The 16,091-nt window shown below is 41.7% G+C and overlaps 1 protein-coding gene across 5 annotated transcripts in view; it reads right to left on the reverse strand.

Annotated features, from left to right (window-relative positions):
• Positions 1-2,508: 2,508 nt before the first annotated feature.
• ERG (ETS transcription factor ERG) overlaps positions 2,509-16,091 on the reverse strand; it is a 103,060-nt gene continuing 89,477 nt past the window's right edge. For all 5 annotated transcript variants that reach the window (XM_041399832.1, XM_041399830.1, XM_041399833.1 and 2 more), the window contains 5 exons: positions 14,580-14,651; positions 9,252-9,320; positions 8,861-8,917; positions 7,240-7,287; positions 2,509-4,552 (listed from right to left, as the gene is read on the reverse strand). In XM_041399832.1, the coding sequence (XP_041255766.1) occupies positions 4,032-4,552; positions 7,240-7,287; positions 8,861-8,917; positions 9,252-9,320; positions 14,580-14,651 (767 nt within the window). In that variant the 3' untranslated portion in view covers positions 2,509-4,031. The remainder of the gene's footprint in view (positions 4,553-7,239; positions 7,288-8,860; positions 8,918-9,251; positions 9,321-14,579; positions 14,652-16,091) is intronic.

Here is a 16,091-nt window from a genome sequence, read left to right on the forward strand (position 1 = left end):
GCCTTGCAGCTGGCAGTGCCCAGGGGACAGCAGCACAGCCAGGACACTTTGGAGGAGGCAGGCAGGATCTGCTGTGAAGATATCCAAGGGCTCCCACCACTGCCCAGAGAGGGAATGAAGGATTTGTCTTGCATCAGGAGGTAAAATTCAGTCAGGAATTAACCAAACTCTTTGGATGGATGAGATGCCCTTCTGGCTAACCAGCAATTTAGATAATCAGAGACTATTTTCCTAACGTGACCAAAACTTGAGAAGATGGCACAGAAAAAGATAATGAGATGACTAATCATATGACACAGGTAAAATGGTTTCTTCTACCTTAATGCACATGTAACACAAAATTTATTTTAAAATGATATTTTAAAATATTTATATAAATATACAATTATATTTAAAATTATATTTTAGCTGGGGCAAGAAATATAATGGCAGAAAAATTTGCAGAAGAAAAGTCTGAATCCCTGATGATCTGTGGTCAGTTTAACAGGCTTGAGGAATTTGAGGTACCAAGTGCAGCCTCTTTGGAATCTGGGTAAGGTTTGCAGCTTGGCTGACAATTGACTTTGAAAGAAACTCTAATTTAAATAAAGGGGAAAATTTATTAATATTACCAATTTCTACAAATGTGGGCACATCAGGGCCAGGCTGTCCAGGAGCTAAATGGCAAAGAGAAGATCCAGCCAAGGTCTTGGGGTCTGTCTGAGCCTCCCTGAACGTCTCTCGTGGTGTGGACACGCTGATCCTCAGCTCTGCCTGCACTGGGCTCATCCCTTGCCGTGGGCACAGGGAGATCCTACAAATAACCCCAAGGCAGCAGCAGCAGCAGGGTCTCTCCATCCTTCACTCCCCTGTTTTTTCCAAGGCTCCTGGAAGGCAGGGAGCAGCTTCTGAAGGGAGGTGTAGCCCTACAATGGGTGACCAGAGAGCTTCCCATGGCCAGCTCGAGGATTTTGCTCTTCACATGAGGGGGTTCCATCTGCTCTGGCTCCATCTCTGTCCCAGGGTCTGGACCCCAATGCCAGGATGTTGTTCCCATTGCACAGGACAGGCACCACAATCTGGAAGTCCTGCAGGCAACCCCGTGAGCACTGGGGATGCTTTGGAGGCCTCCAGGCATGTCCTTGCCCATCTGAACAAAGACCTTCTTTAAATCTGGATTTTTAGTGTTTAATGAAAGGCTGGTTCAAAAAGACACTTACCATTTCCGTTTGGAAGCACACATGAAGCAAAAAGTGAGGATCTGTGGATTTATTTCCACTGAAAGGCAAATTATTATCTTTATAGTCACACACAGGTGTGCCTGCCTTAACTCCATAACTTTCTAAAATAGTGACTGACCTTTTACAATAGTTCTTTGGTTTTTTGTGTTTTTTTTTTTTTTTTTTTTTTTTTTTTTTTTTTTTTTTTTCTCCTCGATGGTGCCTCCCAGTCATTTTGTCCTATAGCAAAATACCATTTTAAAATATGAGAGTCAGACATGCAGGCCAGAGCAGATGCTGACTACTCTTTTTTTTTTTTTTTTTTTTTTTTTTTTTTTTTTTTTTTTTTTTTTAATATCCCTGCTCAGGTCTCACACACAATCCTGTGCTTACAAACTGCCAGCAAGACACTCCTAACACCAAGCCTGGTGAGTTGGCTCCCATTGCTCCCCAAGAAATGGGTATGCAGAACATCTCCTATAAAACCTGAAACCACACCCATTTTGTCTGGGAAAAAGGACACAAAAGAACAGCAAAAAGGAGGGATGCAGAGAGCTGAGCTGTCTGGGATTCCTGCAGCAAACACTGTGAGAGCCACTCATAAATGTCAGGGATGATTTTCCAGACCAGTTCTTCAGATGGTGTTGGGAAAGAATGGATTTTTGCCAGTAGGCACCAGATGCAGTTTTGGGGCCCAGGGTACAGAGTGGGAAGCCTCTAAAGCTAGAAGAGAAAAATAAAAAACCCTGCCCTTTGTAAAGAGCCAGGATGGGCTGCAGTGACAAATGAACAAAGCTGCCATACACTCCATTCTAAAGTGGGGAATAATGGAAATTATTCATTATTCACTTTATTTACTAATAATGATACAAAATGTATTAAGGGCAAGGGGGCAAAGCAATTCAACACACAATTCAGGAGGAAGATACATCTCAGGGTGAGATTTTGCAGCATAACTTCAATGAAAGATCATTTCTGAGCATGAATACTCTTCCTTAGAGGCCGCCCTTAGGCTCTATTTCCAGCCTTGGGCGTGGAGCTGTCGATGAATTAATTGGGGATGGTTGCAATCTCTGGGCCAGAGAAGCTCAGCACGGGGATGGCAAGGCACTGTTGAAGAAGGACTGGAAGTGTTTCAGCAGAACTGTCTGGAAAAGAAGACACACAGCACCTGTGCACTTTAAACTCAGGCTGTTTGCTCCTACATTTTCACAAGCCCAAAAATCCCGGCCTATTTTAACCTGGTGAGTAGCAGACCTGGCACGGGCGTCACACACAAAAAATGCAAACACAAATGCAAACCACAGTGTCAATCTGAAATTGCCATGCTAGGCCAAGCTTATTTTATTACATACATTCTGCAATCTAAGGACTAATATGTTCATAATGTAAACATTAAGCATACAGAGTTAAAATTCAAGGCCACAATAGTTTTTTTTTGGATTGTCCCTTTTTTTTTTTTGTTTGTTTGTTTTTTGTGTGTGTGTGTCTTTGGTTGGCCGAGATCAACTCGTAGTGTATAAATGCATAAGTTATATAATAATTATATAAAAAGGAAAAAAAAAATAACATTGAACTTGTATACTTCATTCTGACAAACGCACAGCGTTCGCGACTCGGTAAGAAAAACTGGCGCCCGCCTAACAAAAATAGGTGATTTCTGATTCTGGCAGTCAGGGGTTGTCTCTTGCTCTAACCAATAGAAAACAAACTCCCTTAGTAATGATGAGGTTCTGACTGGTAACTTTTAAATATCAGACACAATTCCAGTTTTGCTTTTGGTTTTTTTCCCTAAAAAAAAAAAAAAAAAAAAAAAAAAGAGATGCATATTCTGATTTCTCACTCCTTCTGCTTTTTCCCTTTTCCCACTTTTTATTACTACTGAATCAAGTCTGTTCCTCCTGAAATACTGGGAATGGTATAATACTGAGCAATATGTTCCACAAGTCCAAACAAGTGTTTCTTCATAGTCCCAACGCTACAAAGTTTTCAGTCATTTCAGTCTCTACTGGTCAAGAAGTTTCTTTCCACCCTTCTCACCACCTTCATCCTCCTCTTTCTCCTTCCTGCCTCCTCTGTCAGGTGCAGGCCTCTGAACTACAATCATACACTTGCCCTCCAGCACATTCTCATTTCCCACGTTTGGCTCAGGGTTCCTGTAAAACTGTCAAGGAGTCTGAAAGTTTGGGTTGTCTTCACAGTTTGAGTAGCTGATTTGCTCTGATGAATGGATCTCGTTTGACTTTAACTACAACACCGCTGGTCTATTCCAAATCAGCTTCCACACTAACCAGTCTCTTCTGCTGATATGTTTATATCTTTTAAATACAGATAGGCTTTTTTTTTCCTTTTTTTTTTTCCTTTTTCCCTCTCTTTTGTAATGAACCATATACTGTATGTTAGGTCACTATAGACTTATCCTTATATTGCTGTAGTATAGTCCCAGTTTTGCACTAGCATGATATCAAACTTTACACACAAGCTTATCAACTTTTTAAGACCACCAGCTTCCGTAGGTTTTCCTTATCATTTCATGCTTCTACCTACAATAGTCTCTTGTTGTTTGGTCCACAGAGTCGATGCCCATATACATTACATTTTAGTATCTTAATACTTCTTGGATATTTCCTTTAAATCCCTACTACAAAAAGTCTTTTTGACATCTATTTTTTACGCGGTTTTGGGGTTTTTTTAATCCCAGCCCGACCTTCACTTGTCTCTTTAGGCACTTTTAATTTGAGTACTCCAACAGAGTTCATTGCGACTCCTCAGGGACCGAATCCCAGTGAGAAGCAGCTTTGCTTTGCCTGGTGTTTATCCTCCCCACCCCACTTAGTAGTAGGTGCCAAGATGAGAAGGCATATGAGCAGCCGGCAGCCTGGTGTTGGGGTAGATCCCTCCAGTCGGCGAATTCCAGTACGGATTGGGGGCAGCGAAAAAGCTGGAGGATGTCACGGGCAAGGCAGGGGGGTGGGGAGCCACAAAGTTCATCTTCTGCGGGTGCGCGTGGTACGAGCTCATGTAGGGCAGGTCCGACGGGTATTTGTACATGGACGACTCCGGGGGGTGAGGCTGCAGGGCCTGGGCGATGCCGTGGAAGTCGAATTTGTAGGCGTAGCGCTTGCCGTGCACCTTGGTCATGATGTTCTTGTCGTAGTAGTAGCGCAGGGCGCGGCTGAGCTTGTCGTAGTTCATGTTGGGCTTGCTCTTCCGCTCGCCCCAGCGCCGCGCCACCTCGTCGGGGTCCGTCATCTTGAACTCGCCGTTGGTGCCCTCCCAGGTGATGCAGTTGGAGTTGGAGCTGTCCGACAGCAGCTCCAGCAGGAACTGCCACAGCTGGATCTGCCCGCTGCCTGCGGGGAGGAACAGAGCGGGAATGTCAGGGCTGGCATTAATAACGTCAAGGCATCAGTTCTGCAGGCTCTCCCCGAGGACCCCATTAGGAAATGTTGTGATGTTGGCTCCTAATTCTTTCTATTAGCCAGTCCCCCTTCTCCCAGGACTGTCTCACAAAACCCTGAAGAGTGGGGATAATTGTAATGTGTCGTGTTTTCCCTCATGTGAGTGGCAGAATGCCATTCCATGGAGATTTAATTGTTACCTAATGTCATTCAGCGCAGACAATTGATGGGGAAATAATACAGCGCTCATTTAGGAAACTAATCTCTAAAGTTCAGCACAAACAGCTTTCACTTGCGTAACACTCGGCTTGTTCTCACAGCATTATGTTGCAACTAAATGTTCCCTGCTATGGAATGAGCCCACACAAAATGGAGAAGTTTAGAGCAAGCTGGGCCCGTGCCAAACCATATCATCCCTTTGCAGCATTTGGGGAAATGCACAACGGAAACTTATTAGCTTGCTGTTACACTGCATACAACCAGAGGGCAAAACAACTGCAAGAACAGTGAAAAGGTCCATAAAATACATCCTTGTCATCATTCTGCTTCCAATGAGTTAAAATTATTATTTTATGTTAAGTCATAAAATGCTGCTGTTGTATTTTTCTCACTCTCTGCCAATTCCACCGCAAAAAGAAAACAGTCTGCCGTGAACTTTGCAAAAGTGAGGTAGGGCAACAAAATTTGTCCATTTTAGACAAGTGAAAGTAGATTTCAAAGGGCCTTGCCACTGATAGTCATGTTAGAAGCTTAGCATTTCTTAACAAAGCAACACTGAAATGATGCAAAATGCAGCTGAAGCAGCTTGCAATGCAATCTGTTTCACAAGCACGGTGTCAGCAGAATTTGCCAACCAGCCTGGATGTGCTAACTCTGAACTATGTCTCTGACCAGGAATAGGTTGGGTTTCTTTCTTTTTTTCTTATCCAAACCAGCTATGTGGGTATAATAAACAATCTTTTCTTTAGAAAGCTTATAGTAGCAATTACAGTATCGAGCTAGAACAGCATCTGAAACCCATTAGCAGTTTATACTTCAGTGCAACTGAAACCCATATTCATTTAAATTGTATTTATCCAAACTGGCCTTAATGAATTTCTTCTGTTCCATTAACATGCATTAAATAAACAAACAAACAAAAGAATCCATGGTATGAGCAAGGCATGCAAGTTTTAATACACGAAACATAACAAGAGGATTAGGCTTTGAAAATCAATAAACAGTTCAGCACTGGACAAAACACAAATTTTTGAATAAGCAATCCAACATATGTTCTAACATAAACACTTGCCTTCCAAATGTAATATATAGTCCTATGAAAATAAATGGTTGCTGTCAATTTCCTTTTAATGAGAGAGTAATTCCACCGATTTATAAACACACAAAACATGTTAAAGCACAGGAATGATGGCGTGGAGGAATTCCATACCCAAATGTTAAAAAAGCATCCCAGTCCAAATCGTGTTAATGTCATTCACAGCAATGAAGTCAACCAAATGGACACTTGATAAAATTTGGCAAGCCATGATTTATGACCAAATTAAAGGGATGTAGGTCCCCACTTCCAGTCAAGACCAGTGTTGCCTGGAAACCTCCACCACCTCAGGCCATTTGGAAAATCCTATTCTTAACACTTACTTAATTACTTTCCTCTGCCACACAAAACAGTTTAGAGAATCAGCTAATCTAGAAATGTGCTTGATGACACTTTGGAGAAAGTGAAAGGAAACTGATCAGCATTTTGGCAATTTCAGGCCTTGAAAAGATGTAAGATTGCTGTAAAAAGAACCACTGTCACTGGGGGCTGAGGAGATCTGTGTGGAAAGAGGAATGTACTCTGTGACTGTCCAGGCAAGGGACAGAAGTGGAACACACAGTCTCAGCCCACTGTGGTGGCCTGTGGTGTTGATCATGGTGCTGTACAGCCACAGCAGTGAAATCTGCACAATTCCCAAGCAGAGCTACTAAATCACCCAGAAGATCCCTTGTCTTTAGCACAAACATGGTGGTCCAAGGTTGCACTCGATGATCCTTGGGGTTTTTTCCAACCTGAGTGACTCTGTGAGTCTGTGATTGTGTTCTAAGCTACACATCCCTGTCCACAATGCACCCCATTGCCTTTTTGAGGTGGGAGAACATATTTGAAGTGTTTAATCCAGTTATTATTTGCAAATAGATTATAATTTCCTGGGTTTTGTTTTCTTTTTCCTATATATTTCATCCCAAAATTCTGTATTCATCCAGGCCAGTATGATATTGTGTTGTGGATTAACAGAATCTGGGACACAGCTGATGAAGAGTGGTTAAGAGATCTGTACCCTTCTGGAGGGGGTAACTGGAGACCAGATGGGGTCTCTTACACCCCTTAACCAAATCCTGATGTTCAGGAAACTGAAGTGAACTCCAGCTTCAAAGGCTGGACTCTTTGGAGGTCCTTTTCCAACCTTAATGATTCTAAATTCCTCAGCCCCACCCTTGTGTAATTCAGAAATTCTGCAACACATTTGGTATCATCAGCTCCCCCTGAGGAGTGAGAAAATCAGGGACATCCTCTTCCAGGTCTGGTCTTACAGCTGAAGTGGGGACACTCAGCAGTGAAAGAAAGAAAATCCTTCTAAATCAGCAAAATCCCTTCTCACCTGGATTTGCAAGTCGGCTGCTGGTCGGTCCCAGAATCTGATATGGATCTACAGAATGGTGAAAGAAAGATTTCAAATCATACAACAGCATTGTCACATATTTTAGGTACCATTTCTGAACCTTGCAAGGGGCAGTGTGCACTGCCTGATAGGACAGCAGGTCAAACACCTGAGCAGTTTTCTCCCTCTGCATATGCAGTATTTGCATGTTTTCCTTTCAAACTTGGTGTGCAAGGACATACATTTGCTTTTTGAACTGTACTAATGTGCAGATGCATATATTCAGAATGTAAACTTTGTTATGAAGCATTCTGGTGGTGGAATCCCCATCCCTGGAGGTGCCCAAGGAAGGTCTGGATGTAGCACTCAGTGCTCTGGGCTGGGAACAAGGTGGGGATGGCTCACAGGTTGGAATCAATGCCTCAGAGGTCTTTTCCAAGCTCAGTGATTCTGTGATTTTCTTTTGTCACTGGACTCCAGTGTGGGATCCCATGGATCAACCCTGCAACTGGTGTTTTCAGAAGAGCCTCTGTCAGCCTTACCATGCCTGTAGCATCTCAGTGTTTAAACCAAAATTTGCTTTGGCCTGAAGTCCAACAGGGGAAAATGGAGGGCTGTGACAGCAGGACCAAAGCCAAAGTGAGGGGCTGCAAGCACTGAGTGACCCTGTGGCCTTTACAGCCACGAAGACAATCAGGTTACTTTCCTTACACATTTAAATAACCTGTGCAGCTCGCACACAGCCATTAAAAGGTCCCCAGGACTTACATAAATCATTGGTATATTTCTAGGAAGATTCTCGTGGTTGAAAGGCCAAATTAGATAAAACACTGTTTGGGCAAAATTCAGTGTAATACTTCCCAGGCAGTCTGTGCACGAGTTAATGAGACCTAGTCATGCACAGTCTTGTTTAGCTCTAACAAAAACCAGAATAATGATTTAAAATCCATGTGATAAAATCTGGCTCAGAGTCTTCTGAGCTAAGAATATCCTCTAAATCTCTTTTATTTCCTCCTTCTAACCTTTTGCTGTTAACAAAAGCCATGACTGACTCAGGACCTTTGGAGTGCTCTCCAGCTACCTGTCCAAAATACAGCTGAATTTGCAATAAGAGATTAGTTCCCATCCCAAGGATTTGGAGCTCTGAAAATACAAAAGGCACCCATTTTGCTAAACCACTACTCTACAAACCCACAAACTTCTGCTTTCTCCTCAGTTTTCCAACAGACTGAGAATCCCTCTAATATTCCTGTTGTGTTTCAGGAGCCAAATTCAGAAGGGTTTCTGCAGACTGTAATCCATTCCCCCTTTTATATTTTTTTTGCTCATGCACATTTTCCAGCTGCTGGAATCTCAACCACTTGGGTCTTTTGACATCTACACCTTCCATCTTTGTACCCAAATTGTAGATGGATTGTTTTAAGAGCATTTTTATTCTGGAAGCTTGTCACTGCCTTTAAATATTACACTCATCCCAAATCCAGCTGCAGAGCAAACCCCATTCACATCTGGGCTTTTGGTGGCCTCCAGCTGGAGTGGTCTGAACCAGATTGGGCAGTTTGGGTGCCCTTCTCATCATATTCAACAAACCCAGGCAGAATTCAAACCAAGTGACACCCACCTAACTGAGGACGCTGGTCTTCTGTTTTGGGAACTGTTGAGGATGATGGCTGAGTAGCTGAAAATGGAAAAAAAAAGTCCCATATAGTTATTTTTCCAGTTAGGAAGTTGCTCACCAAACCTCTGAGAGGTCCCCAGGCCTGGAGCTCCTGCTGCCCTCTGCTCCAGGATGGACTCAACAGGATTGAAAGCTCATTAAAACCTTTTTAAGGCTCTATGGTGATGGACTTGATGAAGTTTAAGTTTAAGGAAGGATGTGGCAGCCCCGTGACACCTCCCAACATTGCCTGCACAACTGGCTTTCCAAAAATGCACAGATAAAAACCCTCCAGAGCTCCAGTAATTCCCTTTGGAGTCTAATCCGTGTTTCCCCGCTGTGCAGATGATTTTACCTTTTGACTGAGGGCTGGGGTGGCTGTGACTCGTCCATGCTGATCTCCTGGCTTGCTCATAAGGCAAATCTGTGAAGGAAAAATACATTTATTCATGCAGACATGGCCTAAAGTGGTTATGTCCAAAAAGGGCAAGTTTGAGGGGACTAGGGATTGGGAAAATTACTGAAACAGGCAGGGAATTCTTTGTTAAAGCCTTTATCATCTTTATTGTCTCTAAAAGCAAGAGTAAAAACAACAGTTGTGCTGTGTAGAGCTGCCTGCTGTTGTCAGAAGTCTGAGCTGCACTGAAATAGGTGGTGCAAAGAATCTTTAGAGACAACACAGAGTCCATCACTTCCAAAGGTTCAGGGTACCCCCTTTAGTCCCCTTCCTCAGCCCAGCACACCAAGGAATGGCACACACTGGCATCATGAATAATCTGTGCTAGAATCTTGCAGAAAAGGTCTCCCAAGGGCTCATTTTATGCATAAACCCTCCCAAATTCAGCATCTAACAGTGTTTCCTTTTAAGAAGAAAGGCTTTGGTTGATTTATTCTGTTTTGCTTCTTGGGACTAGCTCCTTAAATTTACACATCTAAATTTTCATTTCCCTTTCTTTCATTTACTCTTAATAATTACTCTTAGAGTTAATGCTCCTACTATTTTATTTCAGTGCTTTAGCATATTAAAAAAAAGAAAAAATTAAACCATAAAAGCTTTCTTCATAAAGCAAATGTAGTAAATTCAAATGTTTGGTTTACCCTTAGAAATCTTTGGCAGTTTCCTGTGCTTTTCCACAGCTGACTTTAACACATTAGCTAAAATTACTGCCAAAATCAGAGACTTCTGTAACTTCCAGGGCCTCAGGAAGGTAGCAGTGCCCACCTGGTGGAACTAAGTTGGTGCAGATGTCTTGACTCTCAACACTACTTGTGCTATATTTCAGAATTCATGTTTGGAAATGAAACCAGAAAGCAAAGAAACAGCCCAGCCTGGCTCTGTGCAAGGCCCACTTCCAAGCATTGCATGGAAATAAAGTGTAATGTAAAATGCACAACCAAATTGCCTTTAATTTATTTAGTCTGTTAGCTATACCACCTCCCAGAATCCCACACTTCAAAACCTTTGCTTTTGCTGAGATTTGCAGCTGATTTTTGTGCTGCATTTTCATAATGAATAACAATGTATTCCTGATTTCTTGAGGACTATTCCACAGCTTCAGAGAAAATAATGTGAATTTTACAGCTGCTCATCTCTGAGCAGAATATGAATCAGTGTGACCTGCAGATGTGCTGCCCAGGGTGAGACTAGCACTGCTGTTTATAAGAGACTTTGCCATCTGGCAAAAAAAAATCCAGAATTACTCTGGTCGTAATTCCAGTGGGTTCTGAGTTCTGTCTGCACAGAGGGGGCTCAGCTGTGGGGGGCTTGCAGGTATCTTGTGCCTTGCCTGGCCACTTCCCTGCTCCATGGCAGGTTCTCTACCTCCTCTCTAGGTTCCCTTGCCAGATTCTGATGACATAAGGAACCTGTTTTTTAACTTCCAGTTTTCTACTCCCTGCCCAGAAAAACATTATCCTAACCACAATTCCACCCACAATCTCTTCTTTCTTTCTTTCTTTCTTTCTTTCTTTCTTTCTTTCTTTCTTTCTTTCTTTCTTTCTTTCTTTCTTTCTTTCTTTCTTTCTTTCTTTCTTTCTTTCTTTCTTTCTTTCTTTCTTGGATCTCCAAACCATCAGACACCTGTGCTGTGTGTGCTTCTACTTGGTGGCACTTGAAACACACTTGGTACAAATTCAGTACTGTGAGAAAAATGTCTTGCCTTATAACTCATCACATCACAAGATGATCTTCTGACTATGCCCTCTCCATCAGAAGAAAAATCACATTATCAGCTTTTCTTGAAATGGAGCAAAGCTCCAGCTTCATGCTTGGTTCAGCACCGTGCCTTGATAAACACGTTGTTACTGCAGATAAGTTGTTCTTGTCCATGAGACACCAGCACAACATGTCCTTATCTGGGACAGATCCCTGATGGGAATGCTCCTGTTTGGTGAGACAAAGCCCAGCCAGGTGTCCCAGAGCTCCTGAGAGCCTCATTGTCACTGAAACCTCATGTTCTCTTGTGAAGGTGACTGGAGAAATCCTCCCTTGCACTGAAACCCTGCTCATTTCCCATTTTCTATTGTAGTGCCTTAACAATGGCAGTGCTTAATTACTCTCTCCAGAACTGCACCCCAGGATTTGGCTGATTCCCACTGAACACTATTTATTCCCCCCACTCCTCATTTTTGACCTTTTTCATGTCATCAAGTGGCTGTCCCCAGGGTCTGCTTTTGCTCTCACATGAACAGTGCTTTGTTATGGGAAAGCTTCTTTGCAGTCTGGTTGAAATGTGACATTTAACTCAAAGGAAAACCACAGAATAAGCCAACAAAACAGTTTCCTGAAAGAAAACTGAATTTCTCCAAAAAAACCCTTTTTCTCTGAATAAAAATTCTGACTTTGAAGACGTCTGTCAACTTTCAATTGTAAAAGATAAATTAAAACAATACTTCCAAAATCACTACAGTTCTTTGTAGAAAATGTTCAGTTCTGCACAGAAGAAGTCTAAAACCAAACTGCAATTCCAAGTAATTGTGTGAATGCAGAAAGATACTGACACAAAGCATTTTGTTAAGTGCCATTTTAAATGTGAGTTAGATAAAAATGCTGGAATGAAGGAGCTCACCATGTCTGGTAGGTTTAGAACCTTTTCCTCTAGAGAAAATTAACATTTTATTTTTCCATCACACATAGGATGAAACAAATATGGAAATCATAGACCTTGTCAGGGAACAAAAAAATCCCAATTTTGATTCAAGTCCAGTGGAAAACAGGCTCATTCCAGCATTTGCCTGAAATCCTCTCCTTTGGGACACCTTTTCCTGCAGGACACCAGGTCCCTCTGGTCTTATGTTACATGTTCATTTCTGCCGGGAATTACTGAGAGTTTGTTTGGAGCCTCTGGGTTTTTGTTTGATGATTGTTTCCATAGTTCTGCTTTGTTTTCTCATCCCTATTTGTGCTGACATTCCCCAGTGTCCCTGAGAGCTCCTGGGTGCCCCAGTCTGCTTTAATGCTCCATGAAAATGTTTAATTTATTCGAATATCACTTCTTCTTATACTGACACTAAGCAGGTGCTCTGTCACTCTCTTTATTTTGATAATTATATCAAGTTTCCTCAACCCCAGACTGTGATTTGAACAATTTCAAACCTCTGTATCTCTCAACATGCTCTAAAGATTTTTCCATACTCCCGTGGCTTTCCCAGGCGTTTCTAAGCACCTCCAAACTCTGCAAAGAGCCTTTTTGATAAGGGATGATTGACACAGCTTTCCATGCAAGGCCACACTGCTGGGGTGTTTAGTGGCACAGCCCATTTCCCATGGGATTCTCCACCCTGGCTCTTCATTTGTTCACATCTCTCACTTTGGCTGTCACTGTGCCATAAATAAAGATGACTCTGTTAAGTTGTTCCTTCATGAGTGAAGTGGGCTAATTTGGAATCAGTAAGATATGCAAATAACTTGTGCCTTGTGCTGCTTTTATCAACTTGTGTTTTCAGTTGTTAATTGATTGCCAACTTGTTTGTCCCTAATGAACTTCCCGGGTACCTGGACAGGAATCCTGTATAGGAATCTCTGGGTTTAAGTAACAACAAAATCGTGGAATCACAGAATGGTTTGGGTGGGAAGGGACCTTAAAGATCCCCTTTTTACCCCCCCTGCCGTGGCAGGGACACCTTCCACTGTCCCAGGCTGCTCCAAGCCCCAGTGTCCAACCTGGCCTTGGGCACTGCCAGGGATCCAGGGGCAGCCACAGCTGCTCTGGGCACCCTGTGCCAGGGCCTGCCCACCCTGCCAGGGAAGGATTTCTTCCTTATATCTGATCTAAACCTGTAATTTTTCAGTTTGAAGCCATTCCCTGTGTCTTGCCCCTCCTTGGGGACAATTCCCAGCCCTTGGGAATTGTCTCTCGCCATGTTCCTGGGGCTCCTTTAGGCCACAATTCAGTCACCCCAAGGCTTCTCTTCCCCAGGCTGAACATTCCCAAAGTAACTTAAGATGTCCATTACTGATGACAGGATAATTAGCCAGTTCTTAATTTGTTTCTTATGATACACTGATTTAATTTCTGTTGTAAATAGTTGTGGGGTGTTTTGGTGAATGCCTTATGAAAGCCAAATGTATGAATTGGATCAGCAGTTCCCTTTTTAGACATTAATATAAACAAACAAATGTAGCAGAGTTTGATTTCCAAGGATCCAAACAAGTTGAATTTGTTGATATAATGGCCTGGTAGTTGTTTCCTTTTCTCTCTTTTCTCATTATCAGTTACCAAATCTACAGACATGCATATATACATGTGTACAGGACTATATAAAATAATATCTGTATGTACCCTCCTGCACTTTACCCTAGAGCACAAATAAAATAATTCCTGTTCAAACTCCCTTTTTTAAAGTGCCAATATCTCTTTTCTCCAGAGCTCAGCCAATTCCAGTGCATGTCCCTTCTGAGCACTTGGATTTTTGCCTCTGGCTCAGTAATGGATTTCCTTTAAATTCAGTATTTGCTGCAACTCCTCTTGATGTCCCTTAGTACTCTGCACTCATTATTGAAAAAGCAAATGTCCAGATTAGGCATTTTTCCAGCATTTTTTGTGGTGAAGGGTGATAAAAAGAAAATCTTTGGCTTCATAGCCATGTCCTCACCTTCTTTAATTATCCCCATCAGCCTTTCACATATCAGCACATCCACAAAACTTTCACAGGTTTCAGAATTTTGGGCATTAAGAACTTCCTTATGTTTTGATTTTACTTAAGACTCTTAAACTCATAATCAGATTGTTGTGGGTTCTGCTTGCCTCAAACATAAATAAAATGTGGACAGCAGGAGAAGCATATATCCTGCATCTTTAGAGTATTTTTCCACAACAGACTTCAAATAAAAGGGAATTTTAGCCTCATGTTACAAACAGAGAGCTGAAGGGCATTGACAGGTGACTGTGCTGGGACAGTGCAAGAGAACCAGTGAACAGAGCTCAGGTTTCTGATTCCCTGGTGCTTTAAAAAGTTGATACAATTGCTTCAAGACAGAGATTTGTGGAAGAAATGGACTTATTAAACTGCTCTATTTAATTACTTCACTCTACACAATTATATACACATATATATGTCATTTAAGTATATAATGTGTGTTCAAAATAGAGCCTTATATTTATGAAAAGGGAAAAAGAATGAGACATTTCAAGAGATTAAATGAGTAAGATCACAGCACACAAAAAGTGATGATTGTTCATACCTGGCCTGGCTGCAATTCTTTGTGTTGCTTCTGGATAAACTGATGTGTTTGGGAAAATAAAAGTGGCACCTCCTGAAGAGAAAGAAGAGGACATAACACCTAAAGATTCATTTCCACAGTCCCTAAATCCACCAGTATTTCCCCCTCCTGTAGAGTGAATGAGTGAGGAATCTGAATAACTAATTTCCGCCTTTGGACTGTTAGATATAGAAGCTCATTCCAATAACCTTTACATCTATGTAAATCCACTCAAATTACTGGATAGAAGTCTGTACAAAATGTGTTTTAAGAAGGAGACAGTCAAGCTCAGGAAATCCCTTCTACCACAACCACCTCCACCTGGGAAGGTGGCTTTGTACCCCCTGGAATAAAACCTCTTTGCCTTCATTACTGCATTCCCAGAAAGGTTCATATTTTCAACAGAGACTTTTGGGTCAGACCCTCAGATATCTCATTAATCTTCCCGAGTGAAAAAAAATGAGAAGTATTGAGCTTGATGTAGGAAATGGAATCTCCCTTTTCTCAGGCATTGAAATTGCTCTGACTACAGCAATGGACTTCTCATGATCCTCTCCAGGAACATCAAAAAAGTCAATTACTGCTGATTTCAAGAACTTTTTTTCTAAGTCTTTTGTGGCCCACTGAAAATTGAACAACTGATTTCCCATATGCTGATGATCAGCACACCATTATTCACACTTTCCAATGACAGATAATCTCATTTTGGTGAAATGAATTTCAGTATATCTTTGTCAGTGCACACATAGAGAAAAAGATAACACACAGAACTGCTGAACAACACTTGGATATCCACAAGTGGAAGCTGCTTGGCAAATGAGAATCTCTAAAGCCAGAGATGGAAAAGACCATCAAGTCCATCTATTTTTAAAAAGGACTTAAATCCTATCCAAACCACATCAAAGTAAATGGAAATTATTTTTTGTTGCCTGTGGTGGGGTTTGCAGCAGGCCTAGAGCCCAGAGCAGGAATTTGTTTGCCACTATGACCAGTGGCAAATGTCAGGGAGAGATCTTCTAATCCAGTGAATTTTGCTATGAAACTCAGAGTGAAAAATTAAATAAAATATGAAAGAAACATTGCTATCCAAGTTTTGTTTTCTTTTCTTTTGCATTATCCTTTGTATTATCTTTTTCCTTTCTCATAGAGAATTGTTATTTCTGGTCACTGTAGGTAACTAACACCCTCAGGCATGATCATGCAATATTCCAAACATATTTTGTAGGGATATAAACCACATTATTTGTACAATTCCATGCCATGCTCTGCTGCACAACTGTTACAGCAGGTTAAAACAGATTCTGAGTTATTTTAATAAATACTTTAAGTTGCATCCTGAAAGACAGATGAGGCGTGTGTCATTCTCTTGCCTAAACTCAACACTTTTTTGGGCCAAATTAACAGAAGGGTGAATATCAACAAAAATAATTTTAAATTCAGATCAGACTTAGTGGAATTCCCAGCTCCAGTCCCACAGCAGCTAGAAAATGAGAT

The sequence above is a fragment of the Onychostruthus taczanowskii genome, unplaced genomic scaffold (genome assembly GCF_017590055.1).
Source record: "Onychostruthus taczanowskii isolate IOZ18803 unplaced genomic scaffold, ASM1759005v1 scaffold17, whole genome shotgun sequence".
Lineage (NCBI taxonomy): Eukaryota > Metazoa > Chordata > Aves > Passeriformes > Passeridae > Onychostruthus > Onychostruthus taczanowskii.